This window comes from Phialemonium atrogriseum, assembly GCF_030411735.1.
Source record: "Phialemonium atrogriseum strain 8032-3 unplaced genomic scaffold QBC33scaffold_21, whole genome shotgun sequence".
NCBI classification, from domain to species: domain Eukaryota; kingdom Fungi; phylum Ascomycota; class Sordariomycetes; order Cephalothecales; family Cephalothecaceae; genus Phialemonium; species Phialemonium atrogriseum.
The window spans coordinates 428,547-442,215 of NW_026848158.1; the positions used below are offsets into that span (position 1 = coordinate 428,547).

At 57.1% G+C, this 13,669-nt stretch overlaps 7 protein-coding genes across 7 annotated transcripts; 5 read left to right on the forward strand and 2 right to left on the reverse strand.

Moving 5' to 3' along the window:
* Window positions 1–65: 65 nt before the first annotated feature.
* Window positions 66–1,531, reverse strand: QBC33DRAFT_612748 (uncharacterized protein; the record flags this gene model as incomplete). Its single annotated transcript, XM_060432509.1, has 2 exons — window positions 66–1,088; window positions 1,148–1,531. 2 exons carry the CDS (start codon window positions 1,529–1,531, stop codon window positions 165–167), a joined length of 1,308 nt encoding a protein of 435 aa, XP_060281273.1. The 3' UTR covers window positions 66–164.
* Window positions 1,532–1,808: 277 nt separating this feature from the next.
* On the forward strand, window positions 1,809–3,421 carry QBC33DRAFT_594013 (NADP-dependent oxidoreductase domain-containing protein). The gene has a single exon (XM_060431769.1). It carries the CDS (start codon window positions 2,073–2,075, stop codon window positions 3,051–3,053), a length of 981 nt encoding a protein of 326 aa, XP_060281274.1. The 5' UTR covers window positions 1,809–2,072; the 3' UTR covers window positions 3,054–3,421.
* Window positions 3,422–3,522: 101 nt separating this feature from the next.
* QBC33DRAFT_517264 (uncharacterized protein) lies at window positions 3,523–4,628 on the forward strand (the record flags this gene model as incomplete). The annotated part of the gene is made up of 2 exons (XM_060426179.1): window positions 3,523–3,946; window positions 4,021–4,628. The coding sequence occupies 2 exons, from the start codon at window positions 3,523–3,525 to the stop codon at window positions 4,626–4,628; spliced, it is 1,032 nt and encodes a 343-aa protein (XP_060281275.1).
* A 359-nt stretch (window positions 4,629–4,987) lies between these two features.
* Window positions 4,988–6,156, forward strand: QBC33DRAFT_545625 (uncharacterized protein). Its single transcript, XM_060428579.1, has 2 exons — window positions 4,988–5,442; window positions 5,503–6,156. The coding sequence occupies exons 1-2, from the start codon at window positions 5,225–5,227 to the stop codon at window positions 6,065–6,067; spliced, it is 783 nt and encodes a 260-aa protein (XP_060281276.1). The 5' UTR covers window positions 4,988–5,224; the 3' UTR covers window positions 6,068–6,156.
* An 81-nt stretch (window positions 6,157–6,237) lies between these two features.
* Window positions 6,238–8,260, reverse strand: QBC33DRAFT_180597 (endoglucanase B). Its single transcript, XM_060422438.1, has 7 exons — window positions 7,959–8,260; window positions 7,664–7,863; window positions 7,383–7,435; window positions 7,092–7,278; window positions 6,827–7,019; window positions 6,695–6,755; window positions 6,238–6,626 (listed from the first exon to the last, which is right to left on the reverse strand). The coding sequence occupies exons 1-7, from the start codon at window positions 8,037–8,039 to the stop codon at window positions 6,409–6,411; spliced, it is 993 nt and encodes a 330-aa protein (XP_060281277.1). The 5' UTR covers window positions 8,040–8,260; the 3' UTR covers window positions 6,238–6,408.
* A 539-nt stretch (window positions 8,261–8,799) lies between these two features.
* On the forward strand, window positions 8,800–10,155 carry QBC33DRAFT_545630 (glutathione S-transferase). Its single transcript, XM_060428580.1, has 3 exons — window positions 8,800–9,035; window positions 9,099–9,538; window positions 9,610–10,155. Exons 1-3 carry the CDS (start codon window positions 8,987–8,989, stop codon window positions 9,820–9,822), a joined length of 702 nt encoding a protein of 233 aa, XP_060281278.1. The 5' UTR covers window positions 8,800–8,986; the 3' UTR covers window positions 9,823–10,155.
* Window positions 10,156–10,743: 588 nt separating this feature from the next.
* QBC33DRAFT_545633 (peroxisome membrane protein) lies at window positions 10,744–12,641 on the forward strand. The gene is made up of 3 exons (XM_060428581.1): window positions 10,744–11,019; window positions 11,089–12,294; window positions 12,360–12,641. Exons 1-2 carry the CDS (start codon window positions 10,854–10,856, stop codon window positions 12,195–12,197), a joined length of 1,275 nt encoding a protein of 424 aa, XP_060281279.1. The 5' UTR covers window positions 10,744–10,853; the 3' UTR covers window positions 12,198–12,294; window positions 12,360–12,641.
* Window positions 12,642–13,669: the final 1,028 nt, after the last annotated feature.

Genomic DNA, 13,669 nt, shown 5'->3' on the forward strand with positions numbered 1-13,669 from the left:
GCCCCCCCCCCCCCCGCCGCGCCCCCCCCCCCCGCCCCCCCCCCCCCCCCCCCCCAACTCCATGCGAAGGATGGTTGACCGAGTCGGTCCAGCTTTGGATGACGTGGCACGACCACTTTCGCTTGTTCTTCACCGCACTCATCGATCATGGATCTCTTATTTCCCTAGGAAAACCTCTCAGCACACTCTTCCCTATACGTCTCGAGTTGTTCCATCTTCGTCTTCACGAACGCCTCCATTTCCACACGCGTCTCATTGTCAAGTAGCTCTTCTTCAGTACCATCTTCGTGTAGCGTGTTCCAATAGACAGCATCGATGTCCATGCTCTTTCTGGCGGCGTAGTTGAACCAGAAGCGCCCGCTTTCCCACGAATCACGCATTCGGGCGGAAAGATGTGGCTCCTCCAACCGCTTGTGGGCTAATGTCCGCTTCGCTTCCACTCGCTCCAAGGCCTGGAGAAACTGTTCCATCCTAGGCTTGTAAAGAGATACGAAATCGGCCATACTGTAGCGTTCAAGCCACATATCTGGTCCCAGCAAAACTAGCCACCATGGAGGGTCGTATGTGAATTGGGCCGGCATGACATTTGTGAACTCGAAATCGAGTACAGCCGTAATGCGCAGAGTATGTGGATCGACAAGCATATTAGAGGGTTGCAAATCGTCGCAAAAGACTTTGAACGGGCCAGTATCGTCAATGCAGTGCTTTGGGATAAGCTCTCTGAAGCGGTGACGGGCGATAAACTTCTTCCGCGCATCTTCTGCGTCGTCGGCAATGTTCCGCTGGGTCTGAAGGTGGATGATGTGCTGGTTTGCAAGTGACCCAAAGTAGTCGCTTGCATGATCAAATGGCCCAGTGGGAAATTGATCAGCAGGGTAACCTGTAGCGGTTGCCAACTCGTTCATGTTGTAGGTCAAAGGTCTTCCAGTAACAGACCATGCGTTTGAAGCGCTGTCCTTGGAGATTGATCCAATGGAGGGAAAATCAATCTGAGAGAGCTGGAGCAAATAGTCGGCAAGTTGATCGTAGATGGTGTCGAGTGTTGTTGTATCGATATTTGGGTCAAGAATCACATCTTCTTGATCGTCCTTGGTTGATCGTCCTTGGTTGGTTGCTTCAATATGGTCGATAGTCGAGTTCCAGCGACAAAGTCCATGACGATGAATGGCCCTAGCTTTTGCGGGCTGTCCTCTGTGAGACCCCAATGGTGCACTCGAGGGACAGGAATGGTTGTGTGCTGGCTGAGGTACTCCATAAACCGCACCTCGTTGGCCGTCTTTTCGGCCCTCCATGTCGTATGCCCCGGTTTTGCGAACCGGATGAGGGCGCTCTGTCGTCCATGGCCAAATCTGACGTGGAGACACAGGTTGAAGGAGCCCTTCAAGTAACCGTCAAACTCTCCGGTTCCACCCCCGTCCAAGTGATGATCAACAAAGGCGACGATTTCATCCTTGGCATCGATGACCTTGCGTAGCCAAGCCCGGCATTCATCGTCGCCGTTTGCCTCGGCAATTCTGTCGAAGCCCGTCATGCTCACGGAGCATTTGGGAAAGTGGCTAAGTGGTAGATTGGGGGTGTTTTGTTAAAGCTGGACTCGTACACCGCCCTCTGTCAGTATTGTGGACGAGGAGCTGTCACGGGCTGATCCATGTCTCGAAATCCTCAAATCAGCTTCGGCATAGGCACAGTACCCCTGGGCAGGGCACCTGGCCAATAATATCGGAGACTGCTAGCTTGAAGATTCCTTGTGGCTGTTGTGCTGTGGCTGAAGATGGCGTTTATGATTTTCCCATTTCAACAACTGCCGTGTGTTCCAGGCTATCCACACCTGAATACTCCATGCTAGGACGAACGATGGCGGAATGGGTTGGTTTCCTTAAGTCCGTCGTCCAGTCTACAAATAAAATAGATAACCCGGGGGGGAGGGAGCCTTAAGGGCCTCTTGTCATCGGGTTCTCTCATCTTCCAATTCCAATACAAAACGTTCATTTACTCGGTCTTCGCCCCCGTCCCTCCTTCTTGTAACCAATATCCCGTACGTCTAGTTCAATTGACCCCTCCGTCCCGTCCAAATGCCGCGCCAATCGCCGACCCCCCTCGTGTTCGGCACCACGTCGGTGCACAGCAAAGGCTCCTTCAAGACTCCCGAAGCCATTGCCTCGCTCTTCTCGGTCCTCCGCCAATCGGGCATCACCACCATCGACACGGCCCAGCTGTACGGCGACAGCGAGGCCACCCTCGGCGGCGCGGGGGTCGCCGCCCAAGGGTTCACCCTCGACACCAAGGCCCCCGGCGGCTTCATCCCGGGGTCGTTTGAGCCGACCAAGCTCGCGGCCGACGCCCACCGCAGCGTCAAACTTCTGGGGGTCGACAAGCTCGACGTCTTCTACCTGCACGGGCCCGACCCGGCGTACCCGCTCGAGCAGACCCTCTCGGTCGCCAACTCGCTGCACGCCGAGGGCCTGTTCGCGCGCCTCGGCATGAGCAACTTCTCCGCCGCCGAGGTCGAGGCCGCGCACGACATCTGCGCCGCGAAGGGCTGGGTGCGCCCAACCGTCTTCCAGGGCAACTACAGCGCCTTCGCGCGCCGCGCCGAGGCCGAGCTGCTGCCCACGCTGCGCCGCCTCGGCATCGCCCTGTACGCCTACTCGCCCCTCGCCGGCGGCTTCCTGGCCCGCCGCAACGCCGACGAGCTGTTCGGCGAGGCCGGCGGCCGGTTCGCCCGCGCCGGCGGCAGGAGCCTGCCGCTGTACCAGGGCCTGTACAGCGAGAAGCCCAAGCTCGTGGCCGCGCTGCAGGCGTGGGCGCGCATCGCAGACGAGTCCGGCTGCGAGTCCCCCGCCGAGCTGGGCTACCGGTGGATCGCGTGGAACAGCGCCCTCGACCCGGAGCTGGGCGACAAGGTCACCATTGGGGCCAGCCGGGTCGAGCAGGTGTCCCAGGTTGTGGGCTGGCTTGCCAAGGGGCCTATGAGTGAGGATGTTGTCAAGGCGATTGACGCGCTGTGGGAGGATATCAAGGATGAGTCGCCGTTGGACAACTGGCACAAGTGAGCTGTCCTTCCGATATAGTTGGGAAGGTTTGTTGAGGCGGGAACAAAGCTTTTTGTTTTTTGGTTAGGGGGCTTGATGATCACATCAACATGGAAAGACTTGACAGGCGCCCTTTATTAGGTATATTCACCGGGAATCCTCCTTCAGTAGAAATCTTTCCTCAACTACTGCGATAGGGATAAGGGCCAGGGCCTATTCACTAGCATACCCGAAGCAAGTGAAGTGAAAGTGATGGAAGACAGCGATAAGGCAATCTACCTATCTATATATACATCTGTATCTAGACGCGTCTTCCGACGTGCAACCATGCCGGGATTCTACCACCCTTCCTCTACAAATTATTCTCTACGCGTGAGGAGATTTTAACGACCAAAGTTATCATATCCCTCCTGTCTGCTCGTCATCCAGCATCATCACGATCATCATCACGATCAATGTCACTTACGTTGAAATCATAGCTACAACAAAAATGGCCGATTTCAATGACTTGCCTACTGAGGTCGAGGACGTCCTCTGGCAACTTGCCCTCCCCTCGCCACGGGCACACTCGGTCGAGCTGCGCTCCATTTTCCACCAGGAGATGAGCCTTCAGGGCCCGGGGGACCCAAATTGCCACATGGCAGAGAGAATCTGGCGAACCCTGCATGTCGTCCTCCCCTCTGTGCCTACCAAGACGCCCGCCGCGCTGACCGTCACCCCCGAAGTCCTCCACCAAGAGATGACTCAGTTGGAGTTGGGCACCAACTTCCTCGACACCACCAACGACAACAACGGCAGCACCTCCACGACCAAAGATAAGGAGCCAGCCAAACCAACGGCGCCGACCAACAACCGCCCCCCCACTTCATCCCCGTCACTTACCGCAACGACGACCTCTACATCTTCAACTGGGTGTCTTCGAACCCACACCGCGGCCCCGGCGCCGCCGTCCTCCCCCTTTTCTGGGACCCCAACCGGCTCGTCCTAGACCCATCCCGGCTCCGCCACATCGCCATGATCTACCCAGAGCAGTGGTCCACGATCCCCGACCTGGTTACCGACACTGTCACCATCCCGTGCCACTGGTGCGGCCGTTTCCACAGCATGGTCTACATCCCCTGGGAATTCCCCCACCGCGGCCAACCCATCCCCACCGCGCGCATCGGCGCCGGCGTCCTCGACCCGCCCATGCGCGAGTGCTGCCTGTCCCGCTGGGTTCTGCAGCGCTTCGCCGGCATGGAGTGCTTCTACTTCGTCGTCGCCGGCCTGCCCCGCCCGTCCGCCGCCCAGGTCGCCGACCCGTCCGCCCGCATCCGCATCCGCGTTCCCCGGGTCAGTTACCACAACAACACCATGATCATGAACAATGTCGGCGCCGCCACCGAGGAGGAGGTGGTGGAGCCGCTGCGCGTCCTCCACAGCGCCAACCGCGTCTACTACGAGGTCGTCATGGGCGAGGATGCCGGCCCCGAGGTCCGCCGGGCACGCATGCTGCTGGAGTATCTGTGCTACACCTTTGCCACCGCCCCCATGCTGGCGGGCAATGATTTTGTTGGTGTCAAGTTCAAGATCCTGTCTTTCGAGGACGAGGAGTAAAAGGACATGCCCACGCTCACAACTTTTCTTGTTCATACCGTCTTCTGGGAGGGATTGTAAAATAGAAATGGCTGGCTCACGCACACCTTGTTGCGTTTCCGGAGAGTGCCCCTCGTCGGCCCTTAGCTGTTTACACCACCTCTTGCTGTTTTCCTCAGGTTTATTGGGCACTATTCAGGGCTTGCATAGGAGGGCCATTAGACTTAGTTTAGACATGTAGGTAGGGCTCTGCTCTTCAGTCTGGCGAAGCCCAAAAAGGCTGAAACTTGCTTATCGCCAGCCACCGGATTATTAGAAACAGGACATTAGATTCTCGACTGCCCGCCCCTGTGCTTTACTGACTTTCTTCACAACCGTCTCTGATGCCCAGCCATTGACTGAGCCATGACCTCCGACCTTGCGTATTACTGCCTAGACAACCAAATCAGCACCTTCTTCCGAGCCCACAATTCCGTAACACGGGAACAATGCGATAAATACGCCGCCTCCATCGCCGGCGAACCCGTCACGCCCAAGGCACGTGGAGCTACACCGAAACAGCAGGGCCGAAGCGGTCATCCATCGTCCAATTCCGGGTCCCCTCATCAGCCCTAGACATGGATCTCTTGACGCTTGCGCGAGCTACCCATGGGATAATCGTGCCGAACTGCGTCTGCCACGGAACCATTGGCCAGCCAATGCCGCTGCCCGTGTACGTCATGGACAAGCTTCCTGGAGTGCCCTATATCCAAGTACAGCCATCTCCCGTCCCCGGCAGGCCCATGTCTCCCGCAGCAGCGTCCCGCGTCATCAACACTGTGACCGACTTTGCAAGGTTGCTCCTAGTCTCTCCCATGGCCCCTTTTCTACCATGCTAAGACTGATAGATACTCAGATTCTTCGCTTCCTCATGGTTGAATCCGCAGGCAATGGAAGCATCTGCCACCAAAGCCCTCCTCACCGAATACCAACGGAGGATCACCCTTCTATCCAAAACCCTACCCTCCCGCTTCGCCAAGAAGCTAAGCTCTGTCAGCGCAGACCTCCCCTTGTTCTTTACAGCACCGTATCCCCTCGTCGTCAGCCACGCCGACCTCTGCGAGACAAACATCCTCGCCGATCCTCTTACCGGCCACATCACAGGCATCATCGACTGGGAGGATGCCCGCATCCTCCCCTTCGAATTTTCGCTCTGGGGATTCGAGAACGTTCTCGGACACATGGACTCCGGGGGCTGGCATTACTACGACAACCGCGAGTCCCTCGTCGGCTTGTTCTGGCAGACCTTCGACCGTGAGATCGGATCGGCCTCGGATAGGCGCGCGGTCATCGCGGGGGCCAGGACGGCTGGGATATTCTGCCGATACGGTTTCGACTGGGAGAAGGGTCCGTGGGTGCCGGTGGACGAGTCGAGCTATTCGATGCGATATCTCGATGCGTTTTTCGACACGTCGCTCTAGGTGATGCTGCCCAACGTCGTGACAGAAACCCACTGGATCGACGGTTTGCTGGACAAGTAGAGAATAATGTCATTTACCCGTAAGTGCCGGCTATAAAGTGTTCGCAAAAGAATAGTGATGTTGTTGCTTCTTCCCCCGCCTCATTTATCCCTAAGCTGCACGAAGAGCATTGTACTCAGAACTACAAATTGTATTTCGCTCGTAGAATTATGGCCCCGTGTTCAGGTAGGACAATGAACTACCTCAGCACCTCCCCTTGATATCAATCGTGCCATCGCTGTAATACCCAACTCCCACACCATGCGTTACTTGGCCCCATCTCAGAGAGCAACTAGGTATGTTCATGCTGCCGTCGGCTTGGGAGTCTCATACGTAGTCGACCACGTCGCCTCGTAGCTCGACGTAGCCACGACCACGGGCTGGTTCCCGTTAAAGGTCGCCGAGGTCACCACAGACCTCTGGATCCAGCTGTTCCACCTCGGCGCCGTCGTCGGGCCCTCGACGGGGCCGACCTCGACGTTGGTTGTGTCGGCCCAAGCCCCCGACCACACTGTGGGGCCTAGAGGAGAGACAGGTCAGCATCTTCATCGGAGCCCACGGGCCAAGATCATGGGTCCTCCCCCTTACCTGGGATCTCGTAAGTCGTAGTGCATGGTACCGTCGTCGTCGTCTTCGTAGAGCAGTAGACCTATCGAACGCAAACTGGTAAGCCAAACTTGTCCCCCGGGAGAATCAGCCGAATCACCCATGCCCACTTACGTCATACACAACACCGGGGTCGGAATACTTGTACGCTCCAGGGAACGAAACCCCAGACGGGAGCTCCACCGTCCCGTTGCCGAGGACCTCGATCTGGACGCAGTTGGGGTAGAACTGAGCGCCGCGCATGGGGTTATCCAGCCACGACGCGTCGGCCTCGTGAAGCCCTACCATCTCCGCACGGATGAGATAGCTAGAAAGCCACCACGGTCAGCAACCACCCAACACCATCCTCCTCGGAGGTCCGGCCACAGATCAAACTCACTGCCCCGCCTTCAGCTCAGCCGGGATCCGCACATTCATGCGCCCGAGGTTGGCCTTGACGTCCTGCGTCGTTGCCCACTTGCCCGGGGCCAGCGGCTCGGCGCCCTCCTCGTATTTGCCCTCGTGCCAGATCTTGACAAACGTGTTCTCGCCCGGTGGGTCGGGCGACAGGTACACCATTGCCGGGCCTGGTGAGCGCGGCGGTGGTCAGCATGAATCCCATCCCGACTTGTGCAGTTTCCTTTTTGCCTCTTTCCCTGCGTTGCCTGTTCAGGGGGGTTCAAGAACTTACCAACGTGCGACTTGTCGATGACGTCGTCTGTTGCCGTCCGGGAGTCATGGTGCCTGCAGTAATGGGGGAGTGGGTTAGCCATACTTCTGGCGTTGCGGGAGGTTATGCCACTGGACGTGGTCCGATATTTTCATGAGAAAAAGAGTAAACATGAGCGGATATTGAGTCCTCTCTTCACCGATTCACTACAAGGCGAGGAAGCAAAGAAAATATTTGATACGGGGCTCAAAAGAAAAGCGGTATATGATCTGATAGGAAAGCATCGCATCAAGATTCCGTACCAGTCAAAGGTCAGGTTATCACCCGGCTGGACCTGGATCGTGTCTGGCACTTGATGGTCGCCTAGGACGTTGCAGCGCATGTCAATCGAGTCCAGGTCCTTGACGGGCGAGTTTGCGTATCCGCTCGGCGGTGCGCCGTTATAGGCTGGTGTGCGAATACCGCGGAAGGAGCTCTGATCGACGCCATTGACGAAGACACCCTGTGCAAGACCGAAGAGGGGTGGTCAGTGGATGAATCACTTTTTTGGTTCTTGGTTGACTCGTGAATAGGTGACGGGACAAACGGGATACTTACCCAGATGTAGCAGTGCGCGCTGGCAAGTTTGACGTTGAGGGCTGCTGCTACGGCAGCTCCGAGGAGAGTCGAAGTCTTCATTTTTCCTTCTCGTGGCTATGCAGATACCGTGAATGCGCAACGTTCAGAGGACCAGTCGCAGCTGGCGGTATCATCACTACTTATTTAGCTGGACCGGGTTGTCAGCCACCGACTTAGCGGCACCAGAGTAGCAATCATGGTTCTCGGGACCTGGTTTCCAAGACGGAGACTCCTCGGCCCTGTAGCTTTTAATCAAGGCATAGGCCAAGATTCCCCAATGGGCTGTATGGGATGACGGTTGCGTTAGCCGGAACGCGCCTGGGGATAAATTGCAATTTAATCACCCGCAGATTCATTAACTCGGCGTTCCACCGGCACGCATCGGCACCTCATGTTCCGCTTCGCCTATCTCCATTACTGAGATCAGCATGTTGTCCAAGGAATGCTGAGAGATTGCGACCTCGAATAAGAGCGCGGCCGTGAGTCGAGCCCCACAAGCACCGATGACAAGGAAAGGCACGTTCGGAGATTTTGGGCAACTGCGCCGGTTGTTACCCCCCCCCTTAGGCCCGGATGCTGGGTCTGATGACTCCACACCTCCGAATGTCACCGGGGAAGGTGCCGGACAATGGCCAGGAGGTGGTCCAGTCGTATCTTCCATACATTTATTCTGTGCCAACCAGACTCAGGTTGCCTCTATTAGGTGGTTTTCATGCTCCCGTCTAGAAGGATCCGATATCCGAGGGGCGTCCCCGCCGACAACCGTGCTTATCAATCAACTTTTGCATATGTCTCCGAGACGCTGTGCAAATCGCTGGCATGAATGATGCAAGCAACCCAACCATAATAACTGAGATACCTATTTAGTACGGCACATACCTGATATAAAGGTGGCTACGCCCCAGAATTTGACGAGCATTCCGACCGACCCGATCAAGCACACAGCCGGCTCAAACTAAATACAGTACGAACAGCTCAATCAAACCACAACCATCACAAAAGTTACGATGGGTTCCGAAGACAAGATCATCCTCTACACCAACCACCGCTGCCCTTGTAAGCATCACCTTTTACCCTCCTCTTCCCCACCCTGTGAGCCACGCATGCTAAAACCTGCAGGGGCACACCGTGCGCACATCACCCTCGCAGAGCTCAACCTCCCATTCGAGGAGGTCATCATCGACCTCGATGTGCCTCGCACGGCCGAGTACCTAGCCGTCAACCCGCGCGGCCTGGTGCCCTCCATCTCCTTCAACGGCGAGATCATCACCGAGTCCGCCATCGTCGCGCAGTTCCTCGTCGACTCGCGCCCGAACCATCTGGTCCCGCAGACGGGCAACGCCGAGGCCGCCCTCCGCCGCGCCCGCATCGCCTTCTTCGTCGACGCCTTCATCTCCGGCTCCACCAAGCACCTGTTCAAGATCGCCGCCGCCAAGACCGACGCCGAGGCCGAGGAGCCCGCCCGGGAGGCACTGCAGCAGCTCGTCAAGGAGGTGGAGCCCCTGCTCGCCGACGCGAAGCCCTTCTTCGGCGGCAGCGACAAGCTCACCTTTGCCGAGGTGAGTTTCGAATTCCTTTCTATTTGGTCGGTCCCAAATGTTGGGATGACATCGTACTGACTTCCCGGCAGGTCCTAACCGCCCCATTCGCCATTCGTCTCTTGACGCTGTCTAAGGCCGGTGTCTATCCCAAGATCCTCGCCGAGCAGCTCCCCGAGAAGGCGCCCAACTTCACCAAGTGGGCCGAGAAGCTGTCCAGTCACCAAAGCGTGGTCAACATCTACCGCGAGGAGGATATCATTAGGACGGCAAAGGCGAGGATTGCGAAGCTCAGGGCTGCTTAAATGATGCTGCGCAAGTGGGAAACTCCAGCCCTTCTTTTCTTTTATAGTAACTCGGCAGAACCGAGGAAATTGAAGAAACGTGGCCCTATGAATTCCTACGCAGCGGACACTCGTTTCGAGGTGATATGACATGACAGGACTGGCGACTTGGTGTCTCTATTTATTCAAACCCAGCTTCTCTTGCGAACAAGGCAGTCGAGAATGAAAATACGTTGGCTTGCAATCACTAGCAGGCTTTATTAGAAATGAGGGTATAACCCATGCGAAAAAGGTGCAGCAAATGACGGATAGCCCAGAGTCTCGCCCTAGATACCCTCAACCTGAAGCTTCTCGGACGGAGAGTTCGTAATTAAAGTAGACCAACGGAGACAATTTCCCCCTACATTACATTCCGATCATTCCGTTTCTTCATAGACTTTTATCTTGGGGTTGACGAGGGAATACACCTCAATGCCCTTCAACTCCCCGTCTGTAATAAACACTCGGTAGCCCTTGATGCATTAGGTGCTCGTCCTCACACTTCTGGGCGCTCCATATGATAGTTCTCGACCTGCCCTCTTCCTTGCAGTAGCATGTAACGGGATTATCAGTGCCTCTCTAGGAAACACTGTTATCCTTGTCAGCGAAACAACTTCATTACTGTCGGTATATAGACTGTTTCAATTCTCCAGAGCTTTGTCGTCAGGTTCCAGCATTGGGTCCAAATATCTAATACTCCCTTAATATAGTTAATAACCTATCAATTTGATGTAGTCAAGATTTTCCCTATCTAAAGAGGCAGAGGGCTAGATCGTGGTTCCATCTCCTGGTTTTCCCAGGGTTTCACACGTGCGCGACTTGCTAAAATACGTCATGGCCAAGCTCCCCAGAACCAATGTGCCTCAGGCCAAAGGCGCATTGAGCCGAGGCCCGCATCGGCCAACCAACTTCACGTCACAGGGGGGTTACATATCCTGGGGACGACAACCGCGCATCCGTCTCCCCATCTTCAACCAGATGCCACCACCCACTTCAGGCGGCCGATAATCGCCATGGCCGTACAACTAGATCCTCCCGATAAATCCTCATGGTCGCTCCGTAATGTCGCCTCTTTACCTCCAAAATGGCTGCACAAGTATGAAGACTTCGTCACCAAGAATGCCAGCCAGGTGTCGCAGATTGAATCGACCCTGCGCTCACTGACCTACATCATCCCCGGTATGCAGTCCAACCGATGAATTCTTCAGCCGAGCCAGCTAGCTGACCTCGTTCTCCACTAAAAAACAGGCCGATTCCGCGACGCCGAGATCGCATCCGAGTCGATCCACTCGGGCGTCCAGCTTCTCTCACTCTACCACGACACGCTCCTCCTCCGGGCCTCCGCCAGCCTCTCCAAGTCGCCCTCGCCCGCCCCCGCGCGGGCCGCGCCCTCGGTGCACGGGCGGTACACGCGGTTCTGGGCGCTCAAGAGCGGCGCGTACCGGCGCGTCGCCTACCTGCTGCAGGTGGTACAGTACACGGAGCTGCTGTGCGAGATGGCGGCCAAGCGCCGCGGCGAGCGCGCCCGCTGGCGCGTCGTCATCCTGCTCGAGGCCGTCAAGGCCCTCTGCCGCCTGCTGCTGCTGCGCATCACCCGCTCCCGCCCCCTGGTCTCGCCGCCGCTGCCCGAGAGGGAGCCCATCCCCGAGCCCGCCGAGGACGACGAGGACTCGAGAGCCGCGCTGGCGGAGCTGATGGGGGAGGAGACGAGGGAGGAGGAGGACGATTCACTAGCCGCATCCTCGACCACAGACCACCTCGGCAAGACAGCAGCACCGCCAAACGGCCGGCCAGTCAACCCCAACACCCAGGCACACACCCACACCCGGGAATGGCACATGCCCCGCACGGGCATGTCGCTGCCCTCGCTCCCCGACGCGGGCGACATCTCGTCGTACCTCCTCGCCCGCGTCCTCGCCGCCGACGACGTCAAGCCCGCGACGCGCCTCCTGAACCGCCTGCGCGGGCCCTCGGCCCACGCCGCCGAGGTCCTGCACATCCTCGCCCCGCTGGCCTTTGCCGCCGCGCTAGCCCGCAGCAACAGCAACGGCAACAGCAGCAGAACAAACGGCAGCAAAAAAAATAACTGGTACCCCTGGCTCCTCGGCTTCGGCCTCGAGCTGGCGGCTCGCCAGCTGCGGGACCAGCAGGGCCTGCGCACGACGGCGCTGGAGAGGGACGAGTGGGGCCGGAGGGGCAGGGCGATGCTGTGGTGGGCGATGAGGGGACCCGCGTACGAGATGTTTGTCAAGGGCGCCGTCGGCGGTGTGAAGAGGAGGGTCCCCGGCCTGGTGGCGGGCATCCTCGAGGACTACGAGTACCTCTGGGAGAACTACTACTTCAGCACGAGTCCGTGATGGTGAGGTTGGCTAGGACGTGTGCTGTGCTTGGCGATGGTTGGCTTTGGGCCGCGATGTATTATTATACCACCGTACCACCCCCGTGGATGTTTGAGTGAGTGCTGTGTCTCTGGGCTTATGTATGGGCCACTGGACTGAAATATAACGAATGCCTTCAAGTTGATGCAGCGGGATCATGACCCCTGACAGCCCCCCCATTCGGTTGGATTTCAGGATCTTCTGCCTGTCTGTGCTTGATATCCACGTCTGTCAACACTGCCTTTCCCATGTCCGCTCTCACACAGCCGTCCTCTTCTGTTCACCTCTTCCACCTCGGTCACTCTCCGCCTCCATCCTCACCGTCCACCTCCCCCTCCTCCTCCCCTTCCTCCTCTTCCCGTTCATCCTCCTCCACCTCCTTCTCCTCCCTTCCTTCCCCTTCCAAAGCCGTTTCCTCCAAAGCCGTAGGGCTCCCGGCTGCACCAAAACCAGGGGCCAGTTGTGCGCGGGAGGGGCCGGCCCTCTCCACCAAAGACCTGCTTCAGCATTTCCGCCGATGGACTCCATAGTGTGTGTGAGCGAGCGAGTAGTGCGTGTGTGAGGAGCGTGTGTGCGCGTGTGTGTATAGGTGTGTGTGTTGGTGTTGTTGGTGTTGTTGGTATTGTGTTGTTCGGCGTATGTGCGTGAAAAGCATGCCTTGGGGTTCGTCGTCCTGTGACTTCATGGGGCGGGCGAGAATCAAGAGATGGTGATACGGTGAAGGCTACGGATGTCGACAACCACATACACACTGACTGCATGGCCACCATCGCTCCCGCGCCCGTGCCCGTGCCCTGCCGTACCGTCCGCATGGCAGTGAAGAAGATGATGACGACGACGGTGCTGACAATGTCGTCCTTTCTGGGTGTTGTTGGGCATTGCTTGCCAGACCAAGAATACGGTGAAGGTGAACGCGAACGGCACTTGTCGCGTTGTTGGGGTAAGCCTTCCTCCAGCTTCCTCTTGGCAACCTACCTACTTGGTCATGGACAACTCTCCGGTCGCGGTTTATGAAGGTAGGGGCCAATATATAGGTAGCTACCTAGATAGGCAAGGTACCTAAGGTAGGTCTAAGTAGGTAACTGGAGATTTTCACTTGGATAGATGGAAGGTAATCAGCTTGGAAATGGCAATGATTATCCACAGTGACGGCAATAGTTATCGACAGCAACGGCAGTGGCTACCGACAACAACAGCAAGAGCCATCAACGGCGACATCAATAGCTACCGACAGTAAAAGTAATAGCATTAACGCTGACAGTAGTAGCCATTGGCAGCAACGAACGGCAATGGCTATCAGGCGAGAGAGTAGGTAGATATTCACCAGCGATGGCAGTAGCTATTGGCAGCAATGGCAGTGGTTGCGTCTTTCGCACTTATGCCTGCGACTGGTGAGGTAGGTATTGCTCTGTCATCGGCCATATTAGTGGACTGGGTCCTGTCGCCATTCC